The 14,905-nt window shown below is 33.0% G+C and overlaps 1 protein-coding gene across 2 annotated transcripts in view; it reads right to left on the reverse strand.

Annotated features, from left to right (window-relative positions):
- Positions 1–2,174: 2,174 nt before the first annotated feature.
- LOC106464970 (spondin-1-like) overlaps positions 2,175–14,905 on the reverse strand; it is a 51,387-nt gene continuing 38,656 nt past the window's right edge. For both annotated transcript variants that reach the window (XM_022392781.1, XM_022392782.1), the window contains exons 10-12: positions 12,372–12,605; positions 6,894–7,075; positions 2,175–2,817 (exon numbers count right to left, since the gene is read on the reverse strand). In XM_022392781.1, coding sequence (XP_022248489.1) covers positions 6,897–7,075; positions 12,372–12,605 — 413 coding nt within the window. In that variant the 3' untranslated portion in view covers positions 2,175–2,817; positions 6,894–6,896. The remainder of the gene's footprint in view (positions 2,818–6,893; positions 7,076–12,371; positions 12,606–14,905) is intronic.

Raw genomic sequence — 14,905 nt, forward strand, 5'->3', positions numbered from 1 at the left:
CAGTTCAATAGAAAAATGGAAATTTTTGGTAGGGGCTGGCTTGTTTACAAGGGCTATTAACTCAATTGCAAGGGTGGCTTTAAACTAGGACTAGACAGTGGTGACGACAACAATAAACTAAGTGAATAAAAAAATAAGAGATACAGAAAGTTGTAGTGTAGGAACAAAGTACATAAATAGTTTTAAGGGTAGAATAAAGTGTTATTATTGTATTGCTAGAAATATAAGAAATGTATGACTTTAGAACACTACTGGAAAGAGAATTTGGATATAATTGGAATAACTGAAACTTTGTTAAATGTAGACAATTTTGATGACAGACATTTCAATTTATTTAGTAGGGATATATTACTTAAAATAGGAGAAGGTGTGGCTTTATATGTAAAATGTGAGTTATATCCTGTTCAAGTTGAGGATATCAAAGCCGATAGCAGTGAAATTAAATCAATTTGGGTTTCTTTTAGTGATTATAAGAGAAGAAGGACTTCAATTGGCTTTTTTTTTACAGGCCATCAATTGAAACTGATGAAATTAATGAGAAACTCTACAGTGAGATAAATAATTCAACTGTTACTGAGGTCATAATTATGGAGGATTTTAATTATAGGCATACAGATTGAGAAATGTTAAATTTAAGTCAAACCATGAGCGAGTCAGGTTTTTAGAAACTTCGTGGTGGTTTTCCTCACCGAATGATAACGTAACTTACTAAACAATGCTATTTTAGACTGGGGAACATTAGGGTGCAAGTAATAATTGCTGAATTAGGTTTAATGTTTGGCTGTGTATGGAGATATAGAATAGTGTGTTCAGTTTTGGGCTCTTTACATTAGGAAGGACATTGAATTGTTGGAATGGGTTCAGAGGAGGGTTATTACAGTGATACTTGGGATGGTAAGGTTGTTATATGAGGACAGATCATGATCTCTAAAATTGTTTTCTCTTGAAAAAAAAGTTTGAAGTGGTCTTATTAAGGTGTTTAAGATTGTTAAGGGAATTGATAGTATTGATGCATTATCTATTCCATACTTGATGGTGAGAATGGTAAGACTAGGGAACAGTAATATAAATTTTGGCAGGATAGGATTCATATTTAGCTAACACAGTTTCATTTTTTTAACAGGGTAGTTGGCATTTGGATGTGGTGGATGCAGTAAATTTAAGGGAGTTTAAGGGAAGGCTTGATAAATATTTAATTAATAAGGGCTTGTTTTGAGTGTTTTGTTTTATTCTAAATATTAGTTCAGTGGATGAGATAGACCAACAGGTCCATTGTCCTTAAATGTAGATTGAGTTATTTTGTTTCACATGTTTTAAATCCCCAGTGTTCATGTTTCAGCTATGTTAATTTCTATGAATAACCTAAACATGTTTTAACAAAGCTAAAAACTGAAAAAGTAAGAAAAATAGGATTAGATAAAATTAAAACAGGAAAAAATATGTTACTTTACATAATGAATGAAAAATTAAGTGATTTGAAATGTGTGATTCAAATAACATTGTGTTTTACTGAAATTGAGAGCTTAAAAGGAAGAAATGTGAAAAAAAGAACATCTAGGTTACCATGTAATCTATCTTATGTACTCAGATTTTTGTGAGTAGTTTTCAGTTTGGATTATTCTGGTTTGTTTTCTATTACAAATGAAAATGCTGTCCATTGGATGGTTTTCTGCATTAGGATATATGCTAGCACTTGGTTTTTACAACATTGACTAAAGCATATACAATATTTGTAAGACATTTTTCAGTTTTACAATGGAACCATACTAATATTATCAATTGATTAATTGCCCTAAAACCATAATGCATTATGAAGTTATCCCATACTGTAATTGGTAGATTAATACAATTAGTTATTTTCCCTGTGCTCTGACTGGTCTGATATGGACAATATTGGGAAGCAACTTAGTGAGCTGAACAGATGGAGATTGAAATTTCTATTTTCAGTGTTTTTGGTACTTGTGCACTGTTGCTGTAGTAACTAAATCTTGAAATCTTAGGCAGAGAAAAGTTAAATGCATGTTGCTTTTTTACATTTTGCATATGCTAGCTTCTGTTTGAAAAATATGGTTTCTTCCGATAAATTCTTAGTAGAAGTCAGTATACTACATTTTCTCTGTTTATCAAATTTTTTTCAATAATAACAAATGTAAGAAACGGGAGGAATTGAGACATTCATTTGAACTTGGAAAATTTTATTGCAGAATTTTACACATTTACAGATGCTTTTATATTATCAAGTATCAGCAGACGAAACAGAAAAAACCGTACAGTGCTTTTCATTGCCACTTACTTTAACAAGAGTGCATGCATAATACGTGTACTTGGCGGGAGTCTCGAAACACCTCAAACGATTTTAAAATCTGCACGTAAATACCGTACGTATCTTAAGAAACTAACATAGTGAAAACATTGGTAAATGACAAGCATAAATATTCTGTTAAATCCTTTCTTCATTAACATACATTTCTATATTGATATGTATTTACCTTTTTATTAGGTTTTCCTAAGAATGCAGTTTCTGATAACTGCGAAAACTTTTGACCTACACAAGTTTGTCCGTAGCTAGTCGTACTAAAAAGTCTGTCTATTATGCGCCTTATATCTAAAACGCAATTTACACGAATTATAATACACTATTTATTATAGATAGTATACACTTACATGAAATTGTAGAGACTAAGGAATACAAGAACAATATAGCATGATGAATACACGTTTTTCGTCTCTTATATAAGTGAGTTATGTACAGTGGCTGTTCTTTTCTTGGGTACACTTCGAAAACTGTGACTTTTCACCAAAACACTTGAGGTTGGACTAGAAAGAAAAAAAGATATAAATTTTGCAAGTTGACATTCAAAACTGCTTATATAAATTTAAAATTTTAATCGTTAATACTTCTGAATTATTTTGTTTTATCATTGTGCGGTAATATTTAACTAGTTGAGTAACCAGTTTTTCCATATTGTGTATTATCTGGATCACTAATATTGCAAGAGCGTTTTCATGAGTTTCTTTTATTGTAAATTGTAAATTTTATTGTAATTAAATGATCGAAAACTTTTGTTACTTGCAAATCTGCTCAAATTTACCATGCAATGAAATGTATATACAAAAAAGCACACACACACACACATATATATATATATACAACCAAAAAACATCAAAATCCTACAACAATCTCAGCATTACGGGCTGGTTAGGCTTCACTCATATTCCATATAATCATTATGAATTTTACATATCTTCTGTCAGCCAATATTAGGGAACCAAGTGGTTTTTTTTTTCAGTTCACTATTTTGCAGTGCAGTATCAGCATCGTGTGCTGTGTGGAGTAAGAGCACATAATTAATTTTCATTCCTTTCTGGCAGCGAGTTGGCATAGCTCTGGATTTCGGAGCTGACGAGCTGGGTTCGAATCTGCAATATCACAACTTTTCCCCGCATTTTAAGCTGTGGGTGCGTTATAAGAGTGAAAGTCAATCCATCAGCATTGAAAGTGGGTACTAGGGTGCTGCTAACTTCTGCTTTTCCTTTGGTTAGTAATTCAGAATTAGGAACGGCAGCAGATAGCCTTGTCGATGAAGAACAAATAGCTTCCGTTCTTCATTGGGGCGGGCTTTTCGATTAGAGTATCCCAAGAGTTGACGGGGTGTACTGTAGACTAGCTGCTTTCATACAGTTTCTCAGTTCAAAAGTAGGGACAGCTATGCATGTTTGTGCGAATATCCGAAACTATCCAAACTTGATTTATTTGGCTACAAAACCAACTATTATGTTATTAGCAGTAGCTGTACAAATTTAAAGATGAATGTTTAATTTGCCACGTATTTTACCATTGAAATTGAAAATCTCCAGATTTCTAACAAACTGAGCCAGGATCGTTTTCTGGACAAGAGTTTGGGCAATGGTCACTAAGTTGTTAAAAGGTCGGCTCTTGGAACGTAATGTTTTAATTTGTGTGTGCTGTTCCAAAGATTCTCCTTGCTGATACGGAAAATTTAGAAATCACGAAATATATTTACTTTACTGAAGTGAATCCTCAAATTCGTAGAGTAAAATCAAATCGTGACAGTCGCGTCATTTTTGTTCTTGAAAATGTAACCGTTTTATTTAAGAAATGAATAATAACATTAATTAAGAGCAATGTAAACGCACATTTAGAAGTATGCAATAAATAGTATTCATGATGCAGCTTTGTGGATAATTATGTATTCTAAGGCTGAGTTTGATATCGAGAGGCAAACCTATTAGTGAAAAACCACAGTAAATTGAACAAACTCTCAGAAGTTTTGTTATTGGAGAAACTAGTTTCACACATTCGTGTAACCCTCTTCTGTCTCGCGTTGTCTTCTGGCAGGAAAACTGGTCACCAACGCCTACATGACCCCCAGAACTTCGAATTCCTTTAAGGACACAGAATATCAAGTTGTTTTGCCTAACGTGGTCTTGATAGGTGTTGAAAGTATTCAGGCTTTTGAGTAGACAATTTTCGACGATTCTTCTTTTTTGTGTAGTTATACGTTTTGTATAAAATTCTTTATTGATTTCCAATCGATTTTATGGCAAGAATCTCTCGCATGAATAAAAATAACATTGTTTGTGTTTCTATATTTAATATTTTTTTTATGTTCAAAGACTGGTGACATCTTTTGTTGTTGACCAGTTTTCCTAGTTCTACTAGAAGGGCTGATATACTTTTCAAATTTGTGAGACAGCCCGTTGCAGATACATTTTCATCAATATTTCAAGAAATACTAAAACAAGTTCTACAAAAATGCATCCATAACATAAATATAAACTTAAACATCCAAGTTGGCTATTTTCGCGACGATACAAGAGGTCTGAAACTCGAACCTGAGTGTCAAATATTTTACTATCTTATACGCGATTCTCACATGACAGACATCTTTAAATAACATTTGCAAATTACTTGTGTCAGTATTGCAAATGTGTAAAAACTTCAGAAAATTTACACGAAATGATTTGTGGAAATGAAGTACGAAGTTGTTCTTAAATTGAAAATTCAGAACACCATTTCTGTTTCATTACAAAAGAGATGGCAACGTTCGAAGGAGCTGTTTTACGAGTAAGAAGTAAGTTAGGCCTAATCTATAAGGTAATAGAAAAGCAGTTGCAAGCATTGCAGTCTCTGTGTTATAATACAGCATCATTTTGTCAAAAGGCTGTGAAAAGAATGTCATTTTTATATTGTTACTAAGCTGTAAACAACAAATGATTACCTTATACAGTATTAGTCGGCGGAAACTACTACTCTATTGTCTTATAGGTTAGGCCTAACTCTCTCGTTACTCGTAGAAGAGCTCCTAACGTTGCCATCTCTTTTGTCATAAAACGGAAATCGTGTCCTGTATTTCCAATTTATTTCATTTCCACAAGACATTTCTTGAAGTTTTGTGACGATTTTTGTGCATGACCAGTAGTGCAATACTAGTAAAGGTTGTTTTCAAATGTTATTTCAAGATGTCTGTTATGTCAGATAGCGTAATATTTAACATTAAAGTTTAAGTGTTTCAGACCTCTTCTTTCATCACGAAAACATAATCAACTCGGATGCGTAAGTTTATATTTGGGTTAGGGATGCGATTTGTTGATTTTAATATTCATTAAAATATTTAAGAAAATTGTTTTTACAGTGGGTTGTCGCACAAATTTAAATAGGCCGTATGTATGGTTGATATGCTTATCAGCCCTCCTAGTGGAGCTACCGTTGCCCCGAAGAGGACACACGAATGTATCGAAACTAGTGTCTCCAACATCAAGATTTCTGACAGTTCCATTTACTGTGGTTTTTCACTAATTGCTATACACGATGTTGTGTTCTTTTAATATGCAAAGCTATGTATACGTTCAGACAGTTTTAGCGTAGAATGTTACATTTAACGATATCTATTTTCCAAATTATATCAAAAAATGTGTTAAAATAGTTAAACTGCTTATTTTGAAATTCAAGTACTTTTATAGGGTCATTTCAAAATATGAACGAAATGTATCTAGTGTAAGATTGTGTTATAGGAACTGGTTGTAAGACATGCGTTGTTGATAATTAGATGCAAAACAGTATTTGGATTTATAATAACTTTGCCTGTTTGTTGTTGAACACAAGACTAACAAGAGCTGTGCACTTTTTTCATCGCAGGTAACGAAACCTGATTTTTAGGGTTATAAGCCCTCAAATTTATGCTGCGCCACCAGGGTGGGGGTTGGAATGTATGTTACCAGAATAGTGCTGGTTGTAACTAGGTGTTTCTGTCCTGACGGTCACGCTTGTTCATACAAGAATGTCTGGAACACATACTCTTCATAAGGCTATCCCATAGTCGGTACCATCTTTTGGAACCTCAATGAATATCAATACGTGATCGTTTTCAAAGTCACTATACACGTAAATGAACTATGATACAGGACCGGAATATGTTCCTTGCGAGTCATCTTTCATTTCATATCCATCGTAGGGGACCACTGTAGAGGAGTTAATATCTTCAACGTCATAAAACGGTTTTGACATTTATAGCATCTCTTTTTTTTTCTTAATCATTCTCTTACTACTAAATACAAGACAATTTACTTAATATTATCTTTTATTCGACGTTAATTAAGATATATATAATTTCTGATTATTTTAGATCTTGTTACCTCACTAGCGACTCCATGGGTCTGTGGCCCACATTTACATGACCGCTAAATGCAAACTTAATTTCTTTAAATCTTATCTACTGAAGTTCTATTTTATTCAGAACCGCAGAACGGAATCGGACAGATTAGTTATTTAGCTCACCACTGCGATAACTAAGGGCTAGTTTCCAAATATTGTATTCTCGATTTTCACTATTGAAGAATATAGAATATTGTGAATTATAAATGATACAAACCTCTTAAAACACGGGACACGGGGGAAGACTGCAGTATCGTTTCTCAACTATAAGACCACACTGCGCTCCACCTCTTTTTGGAGACTTCTTGATATCCCGGGTTCTTTCTTCGTAACCACTAAGTCCACAAGACTTAGAACAAGGTGACCACTTACTCCAAGAGCTCAGTTTACAATCTACAGCTGAAGAGAAAGTATTTTTTATTTTTGCATAAGTTAACACACGATTAATTTTTTGTTATAAAAAATCGAACAGAAAACTTGGGTTGACCAAAATTACATGGAACAATCGAATACACTAACTAGATCTGAGGCTTAAAAAGTTATCACGTTGGAATAAAAAACGTTTTGTGAGTATGGAGAAGAAGTGTATACAGATGTTTTGTATAAGTGTGTTATACATGTGATGGTAGAATGGAAAACAGCTATTTTTTCATAATTATTATCTTATGCTTGTTTCCCTGACAGTTAAATTTGTTTATATTGTGTGTGTGTGTGTCTATATATATATTTCGTGTTTACGATAGCGCAGGTAAGAGAGTTTGGGAAAAATAAGGCTAATTTGGATATTATTTATTTATTTTCATAATGTGAATAATTAATTTCCATTGCTACATTAACATTAGAATTTCCAGTGGGGTCCGCATAAGTTTTTAAAAAACTACTTATGCACAAAATTATTAATATGTTATTAGGAACATTGTAACCAAAGTAACAAAAATACCGTTGATGAAAAGTGCTTTTGTTCCAGAATGATCTGGTAAACTTGTGACTTCTCTCATGATGCCGAACTTAAATGAAATAGCGAACAATATAAGCCTATTTCTTGGTTAATCAACTTTTAGAGCACTTTCACATCCACTCTTGTAATCTGGATAGTTTTTATTTCTCCTCCAAAGTTAAGATTGTTTATTAAGGATATCAGTATAAAGAACTGGATAAGATGAAAGGCCACTTAGGAAACGGCAGTCTTTAACTACTTATCAAAAAATGCGACTTTTAAAAATTGTTTGGAGTCGAGGGGATTTTCCCTAAGATATATTTTTATATTTTCTTTTTGCTTAAAAAGGAAAAAAATGGCTAAATTCAGAAACTTTTTTTAACTTGCGTGGTAAAGTTCGTAAAGCTTAAACTTTTAATTCGAAAACTAATTTTCTAGTACTTTATTTCATCAGTAATGTTGCACCATTTAACCTTCACGCATCTATCTGTTCAAAATATTATAAATAAAATGCATCTTTTAATCGCATAAAAACATTACTTACACAGCTGATAACAGGGTATAGTTCTAATAATAATATGTATAAACTGACAAGATGAAATTAGAAGTTTTAGTAGAGTTAGTGGTATGAAATTGTATAATATAATCTTGAATAATAATGTTTAGCTTTTGAACCACGTAACTTAATATTGATCGTCACCGAATTGATAAACGTAACTCACGTTCAATTGTAACATTGATGAACCCAGACAATACAGGTAATAATAAAACAAGCTGCTCACATAGAAAAATTAAGAAAACCAAAGAACACTCTTGATAACCCCTTAAGCCTAAATCAAATCGGTTTATATGTGACTGACAGCTTCTTTCGGTACCAAACTCTGTTGAACTTAATACCCCTAGGCTTGCTTCGAGAATGTCTACGATTTAAAAGCGTCGTTTCAACGACACACACACACACACACACGCAAAAGTAAAATATTTTAGACTGCTATGTTTCTTAACAATTATACAAAAATTTTACCAAAAATCAGATTTTAGAAGTGCCTTCAAAAGAATGCTCAAGCAAAAAAGTTACAGAAGTACCATTAACAATTAATATATTACCAAGTATAAGAACACATAATAGACAGTTAATAATAATTATTATTATTCATTAAAGTATTTTCAACTTTAATGTCCAAAATTTGACCATTATGAAAATCAAAACGTTACCCACCATACTTAGAATCTGCCATCACGTTCCGTGCTGCAGCGGCATGGAATGTATGAATAAAAAGTTAACACATTAGAATAAAACAAAATTGTGAATACGGAAACGAAGTATATACAGATATTTTGTATATGTGTATTATACGTGTGATGGAAGAACAAAAAACAGCCTTTTTTCACAAGTGTTTTAAACTTGTTCCTCTGCTAATAACGTTTGGTCTTTAGTTGTAATGGCTTTGTTTTATTTCTAATTTACGATAACCCAGTAAGAGAAAGTTTGGAAAAGCAAAACTAAGTTGGATGTAATTTATTTATTTTCATAATGTGAATAATTAGTTTCCATTGCTATGTTAACCCTAGAATTTGATACTGCGCTGTTAATACTTCTACATGGTTGTGAGACCTGGACCAACTTATTGACGGCTGTGGTACAAAAAATATTATGTTGACTTTATAAAATGAACTATAGTGATCACATGCCAAACACAGAATTATATGGTAATATCATATAGCGCTCTTTAGTTGTTGCGAAACTAAGGCTGTCTAATTCGGTATATGGCGCGCCACAAAAAGGAGATATCCAGTTTCATACCCATGTGGAAACACGGAGATAGCAAAAAGTTGGTCGCTGTCACCTGATGTTTGTAGATATACTGTAACAAGACACTCAAGCTCACTCTGGATGAATTCATGACTGTCATGAGAGGTCGGACCTTTGGATGGCTATAGTATCTGCTATTCTGCATGACGAATAGTGCTAGTCGTATAGTATTAGTTGATGCGGTTGTGTTAAAGTCAAGGATAAGGTTAAATTCGTTTCGAAGTTAATATCCTCATTAAAAACAAAACAAAACTTACACCACGAAGACTACAGATTTGATTTTCTCTCTCTTTCTTAAAATGCAGCTGTATGAATATCATTCAAAGTAACTCTTCAATATCAAGATAAACATATTTATAAAATTTGTTTTGGTTCTTTGTTTTTAAAGAAAGCCACTTAATGGGCTATCTGTGCTGTGCCAATCACGCGTATCGAAACCAGATTTTTTAGTGTTATAAGTCCACAGACTTACAGCTGAACCGTTTTTATAAAGAATTTGGTAGAGATATTTCTTAGACTGACCTAGAAGTATTTGAAGGCAACAGTGTTTATTCCAATTAGTCTGGACTATTGGGATACCTTATTATTGGAGAGCTTTCTGATAAACACTGTTTTCAAAATAATATATTTGGGCACTGTAATAACTAAAATTTTCCATATTCCTTTAATGAGGATAAAGAAAAATGTGGTAAGTATATAACTTACTTTTTAAAAGTATTTGGTTGCTTTAAATAGGACATGGTTAAAAAGTGAGGAAACAATAATCATCTTCTGTCAGAAGGAATAACTTTTCTGGTGTAAATAACTGATGAAAAAAACAACAACAACAATATTACCTAACTAAAAATTTATAGACTTGGTGTTTTTTTGTACGAAAATTTAGACAATCTTCAATTTTAAATTTCATTTAACAGAAATTGTAACGTGGCTCTAATGTATAAACAAAGAATACACACACACAGACATCCATAGGGTTGAGTACGTTATATAAAAAACAAAACGATTATGGAGCCCTAACACGTCGGTACAAGCCCAATCACTATGTTCGGTCATGTTCTGTTTGACGACCGTGCATCTTGACAATAGCCCTGCAATGTAGTTTCCATTGTAAAAGGCTCCGTCGTTAGCCGCTCGCACCTAAAACACACCACTCATCCCTGCTTTCAATAATCAATCTAGTGTACGAGGATGGCGGATTCCCAGCACCTGTTTCAACAGTCCGTTCGCACAAAAATTCGGCAACTTGATTGGCATGATTTTGAATTTAATAGCATGAATACCCGTTTCATTCTCAAACTGCTTGAAGTATGTAAGGATTGAGCTGAAGTGTCCTGGAAGCAACTTATGTAAGCATGACTTTTGTAGGTTTTACAGAAGGAGATCTCTCATGATTATATTGCGTGGCTTTTACCACTGACCTTGACGCTTATCACGGCTGGAGTACGAATCGTTTCTTTCTGGAAGATTCTTGTGTCCCAATTTGATCCATATTCCTTTGTTTTTCAATGTCATTAAATACACGTGATTTCCCTCTCTTGGAAATTCCTGATCTCAACACATCCTTAGGATCCAATTGTATGGATATTTCGTATCGAAAAGGGCTGTTACATACCCTTCCCAAAAGCGACAAATTTTTGATTGCATTACACTACTTATGAAATTTCAAACAATGCCAAGATGTATTTCTGGTACGTGTCACTCTACCACGGCATTATTTCAGCTATTGTTACTTGATTTGCTGATATGCTTATTCAAAATCGTTTTAATATAACGTAATTACTCCTGTATGTTATTTCCTAAAACATTGGTGTTTTTATCAAATTTTAAATGCCTTTAATTTTGTCATTTTTTCTTTTAAAGCGAAGCGTAAAAGTAGCTATAATTTTCTAAAAAAAAAAATTTAGTAACACCAGAGCCGAGGTAATCTGCTATTGAGACAAAATGTAAAAGTGAAGGTAGTAAAAGTTTTAAGACATTAATTTTTTTTCAGGAAATGATGTTTATATATTTGTTCTTTCTAACCAAGAAAGACAAATGAACAGAATCTTTAATAAAAACAAGATAAAAAATCACAACCTAGATATCTATAAATCTCTGGCCGGGTGGTTGGGGCGATCTGAGGGTCGCGGGTTTGAATTCCCACCCCACCAAATATGATCGCCCTTTCAGCCGTGGGGGTGTTATAATGTGATGATCAATCCCACTATTCGTTGGCAAAAAATAGCCCAAGAGTTGGCAGTGGGTGGTGATGACTAGCTGTCTACCCTCTAGTCTTTCACTGCTAAATTAGGGACGGCTAGCGCAGATAGCCCTCGTGTAGCTTTACGCAATATTCAAAACAAATCTATAAATCCCCACTTACTTTTTTTTTTTTGCCTTTTATGATCAGTTTTATTCCAAGCAATTTTCAAAATCTCAATTTACCGTTATAATCCTCAATACCTAATTCCTGATTAATTCTCGCAAAATCGAGTAAAGCAGTTTAGTTGTTACAAAAGTATGAAGCTAAAGAAGCACTGTATTAGAACAACAGGTAAGAAATGTTACAACCTGTCTTCATGCTACAACATGCTCATGGGGTACACTTGAGGAATTTTCTACTTTTATGTACTGGCAGAGAATTGAGAGCAAATTAAAATGTATCTCTAGAAAAATAATAATGTTGATATTGATTAAGTAGACTTTTAAAATAAGCTTTCACTGCCATGCTTAGATAAATATCTATCTCTGTATATATATGTGGTAGGTTGATTTTTAGAAATACAATAAAAAACAAAAACCACAAGTTTTAATATCTCATTACTAATTTGAAACATGAAACTGGTAAACTTTTGGAAGTTTGATGGTGGTACACAATTTCAAACTCCCATGGCACTGCTTTAGAGAGGGACATATATAAACTCATGGTAACGAAAGTTACAATATAGTTAAAGTTAAGGACTTACGACATTTTGGAATATATCGACATTTGCGTCTTTGCTTCAGCTTTCGTGGACAAGAATTTCCGCCATTTTGTGGTTCTACCTTTATCATCCGTCTCCGTTCTTTCCTGGCTTTCCCACAGGTGGCGCTACAGGAAGTCCAGTCAGACCAAGGAGTGACCATGCAGTCTATGACAGTTAAATCACTTGTTCCTTCTCCACCAAAAGCTGGGGACGTTGACAGAGTACTCATGGGTGCTGGCGGGTTAAAGTGCAGAAAACTTAGTCAGACTCATCTCTCAAATTAGATAAAACAGCATTATATATTGGTCCATATGAGGTCAGTTTATATAAGTATGCAATGTTTTATATAATTCAGATTCAATGATCTAATACCTAAATTAAAAACAAACAAACCTACGTTATGTAATGTTTGGTATGAAATAGAATATTAAATTTTGCAATTTAACGATATATTCTTATGAAGTGACACGTAGAATAAACTATGTAATAACAGAAACAAAATGAACATAGATAAAATTTTAATATCTGTTTCACATCATGTCAGATGTTTTCTGACAATAATGAACTGGGCCACTGACTGTTTGGGCTAAAGTCCAGATGCCAGGTTGCTATCTTTGAGTCATACAAGTCTCCTTTTAAGTTTTTAATACCAAAATATAACCTTCAACTTTATGTTTACAACTTAATTCCTCTAGACAAAAAGGTTAAAAAATAATAGTTAAAAAAAGTAAATATGATTTTGTCTATTTGAATTTTCGCGTGAATCTACAGAAGGGCTATTAAAGCATAACCGTCCTCAACTTTGAACTGATAGACTGAATAGTGGGATCTGACCATCAAGTTTTGAAAGTGAGGATCACGTTAATAAAATTGTACAATAAACAATAAAAACATTAGTTCCTCAATTACAAATAACCAAGATAAGTGCATTACAAAGAAAATGAAGTGCTAGATATATTGTGAGATGTGCCTATACACAACTAATCTGGCTTTAAGGATACACATAGAATATTTACGGAGAGTGTAGCATAAGTGGTAAATAAAGACCCTAAGAACTAGCGGAGATGAATAAGTGATAATAAGATATGAGAAATATCACAGAAATAGTAAGACTTAAACGATGATAAAACAACAATGATAAAGATAACAGCTAATGTAACAGAAACTATTATACAGCTTGAATTAACTAGCGAGCAGTTTAAATTAACGGGAAGTGAAACTAAAGGTGGTCAATAAACTAAAGTCGTTCATTGTTAAAATTAATTAAGAAATTAAGGTGTAGACGTGGTAGTTTGGAAAATGTTGTGCTATTCGGTAAAATTATTATTCTATAACTGGTAACAAGAAGATTGTTGAATTTACTGCAAAACTGAATAAATCTGGTGTTTAAAATGTGTTTGGAGAAATCTTGTTGATGAATAACGAGGGGGAGTTTATGAGGTCTGCCCAAAAAATTTGGTAATGTTGAATAAATACTATTGTATCTAATAACACAGGCCTGCGATTATTTTATTGTCTTGAAATGTTTACATGCTGTACAGTAATTCCTGTACGCTGAATCCGAAAATGATATCCATTTTTCTCAATCACATACAGATTTTTCACAAAAGTCATAACGCAATACATAAAAGAAAAACCATTACCCGTAGTTTTCAGAGTAAAAGACGTAGATTCCACAAAAAAATCAGGATGAAAGAGGATGCATATTCGTTTGACAACAATGTTCTTCCCGTTTCTTCAGTTTCTTTGCATTTTTTGTTAACAAACATAATAATAAAAATATGTTCATTGTGGTAAATAATTTGATCTAAGTAATAATTTTGTCTTTCCGATTTGTAAAAAATCCTTATGTGATAGAAAAAATGATATTATTTTCAAAATCTGCGTAGACGAATTATATAAAATCCGTTATTAAAACCAAAATAACTTTTATGAAGTTTAAATTCGCAGGCCTATGTAAGCTGTTAGCAGTATATATTGTAGTATAACTTATTTGGAATGTTTGTATTCGGAAATGGAAAGTTCGTTACTTCGAAGTTATTGTTTTTTGTTTTTGAATTTAAGCACAAAGCTACACAATGGGCTATCTGTGTTCTGCCCACCACGGGTATCGAAACCCGATTTCTAGCGTTGTAAGTCCGCAGACATGCCACTGGGGGAGGGGCACTTCGAAGTTAAAAGTTTGTTTTATTGAATACTTTGAAGTTGAATATCTATTTAACGATGCTCATATTTAAATTCAGATAATGTGCTTTGTTTGTAGTGAGAGAGATATTTGTTTCAAAAGTGAGTTCTAGTAGGAAAAATGTGTTTGGCAATGGGAATAAAAACCTTGATTATCAGGTGAAAGAATATTCTTAACATATCTGCAAGAGCAATTAATGTGCGAAACTTTATCATACAGAGTAAACATTTCTTTGCTAAGATTTACTGTGTATAAAAATTGAAGTTTGTATAAACATAAGACTGCAACTTGTGGGCTGAAGTTAACCATTTAGCGGTGTTCTCTGTATTTGTTGAAGACATCACTACTT

This window comes from Limulus polyphemus, unplaced genomic scaffold, assembly GCF_000517525.1.
Source record: "Limulus polyphemus unplaced genomic scaffold, Limulus_polyphemus-2.1.2 Scaffold1797, whole genome shotgun sequence".
Taxonomy (NCBI): domain Eukaryota; kingdom Metazoa; phylum Arthropoda; class Merostomata; order Xiphosura; family Limulidae; genus Limulus; species Limulus polyphemus.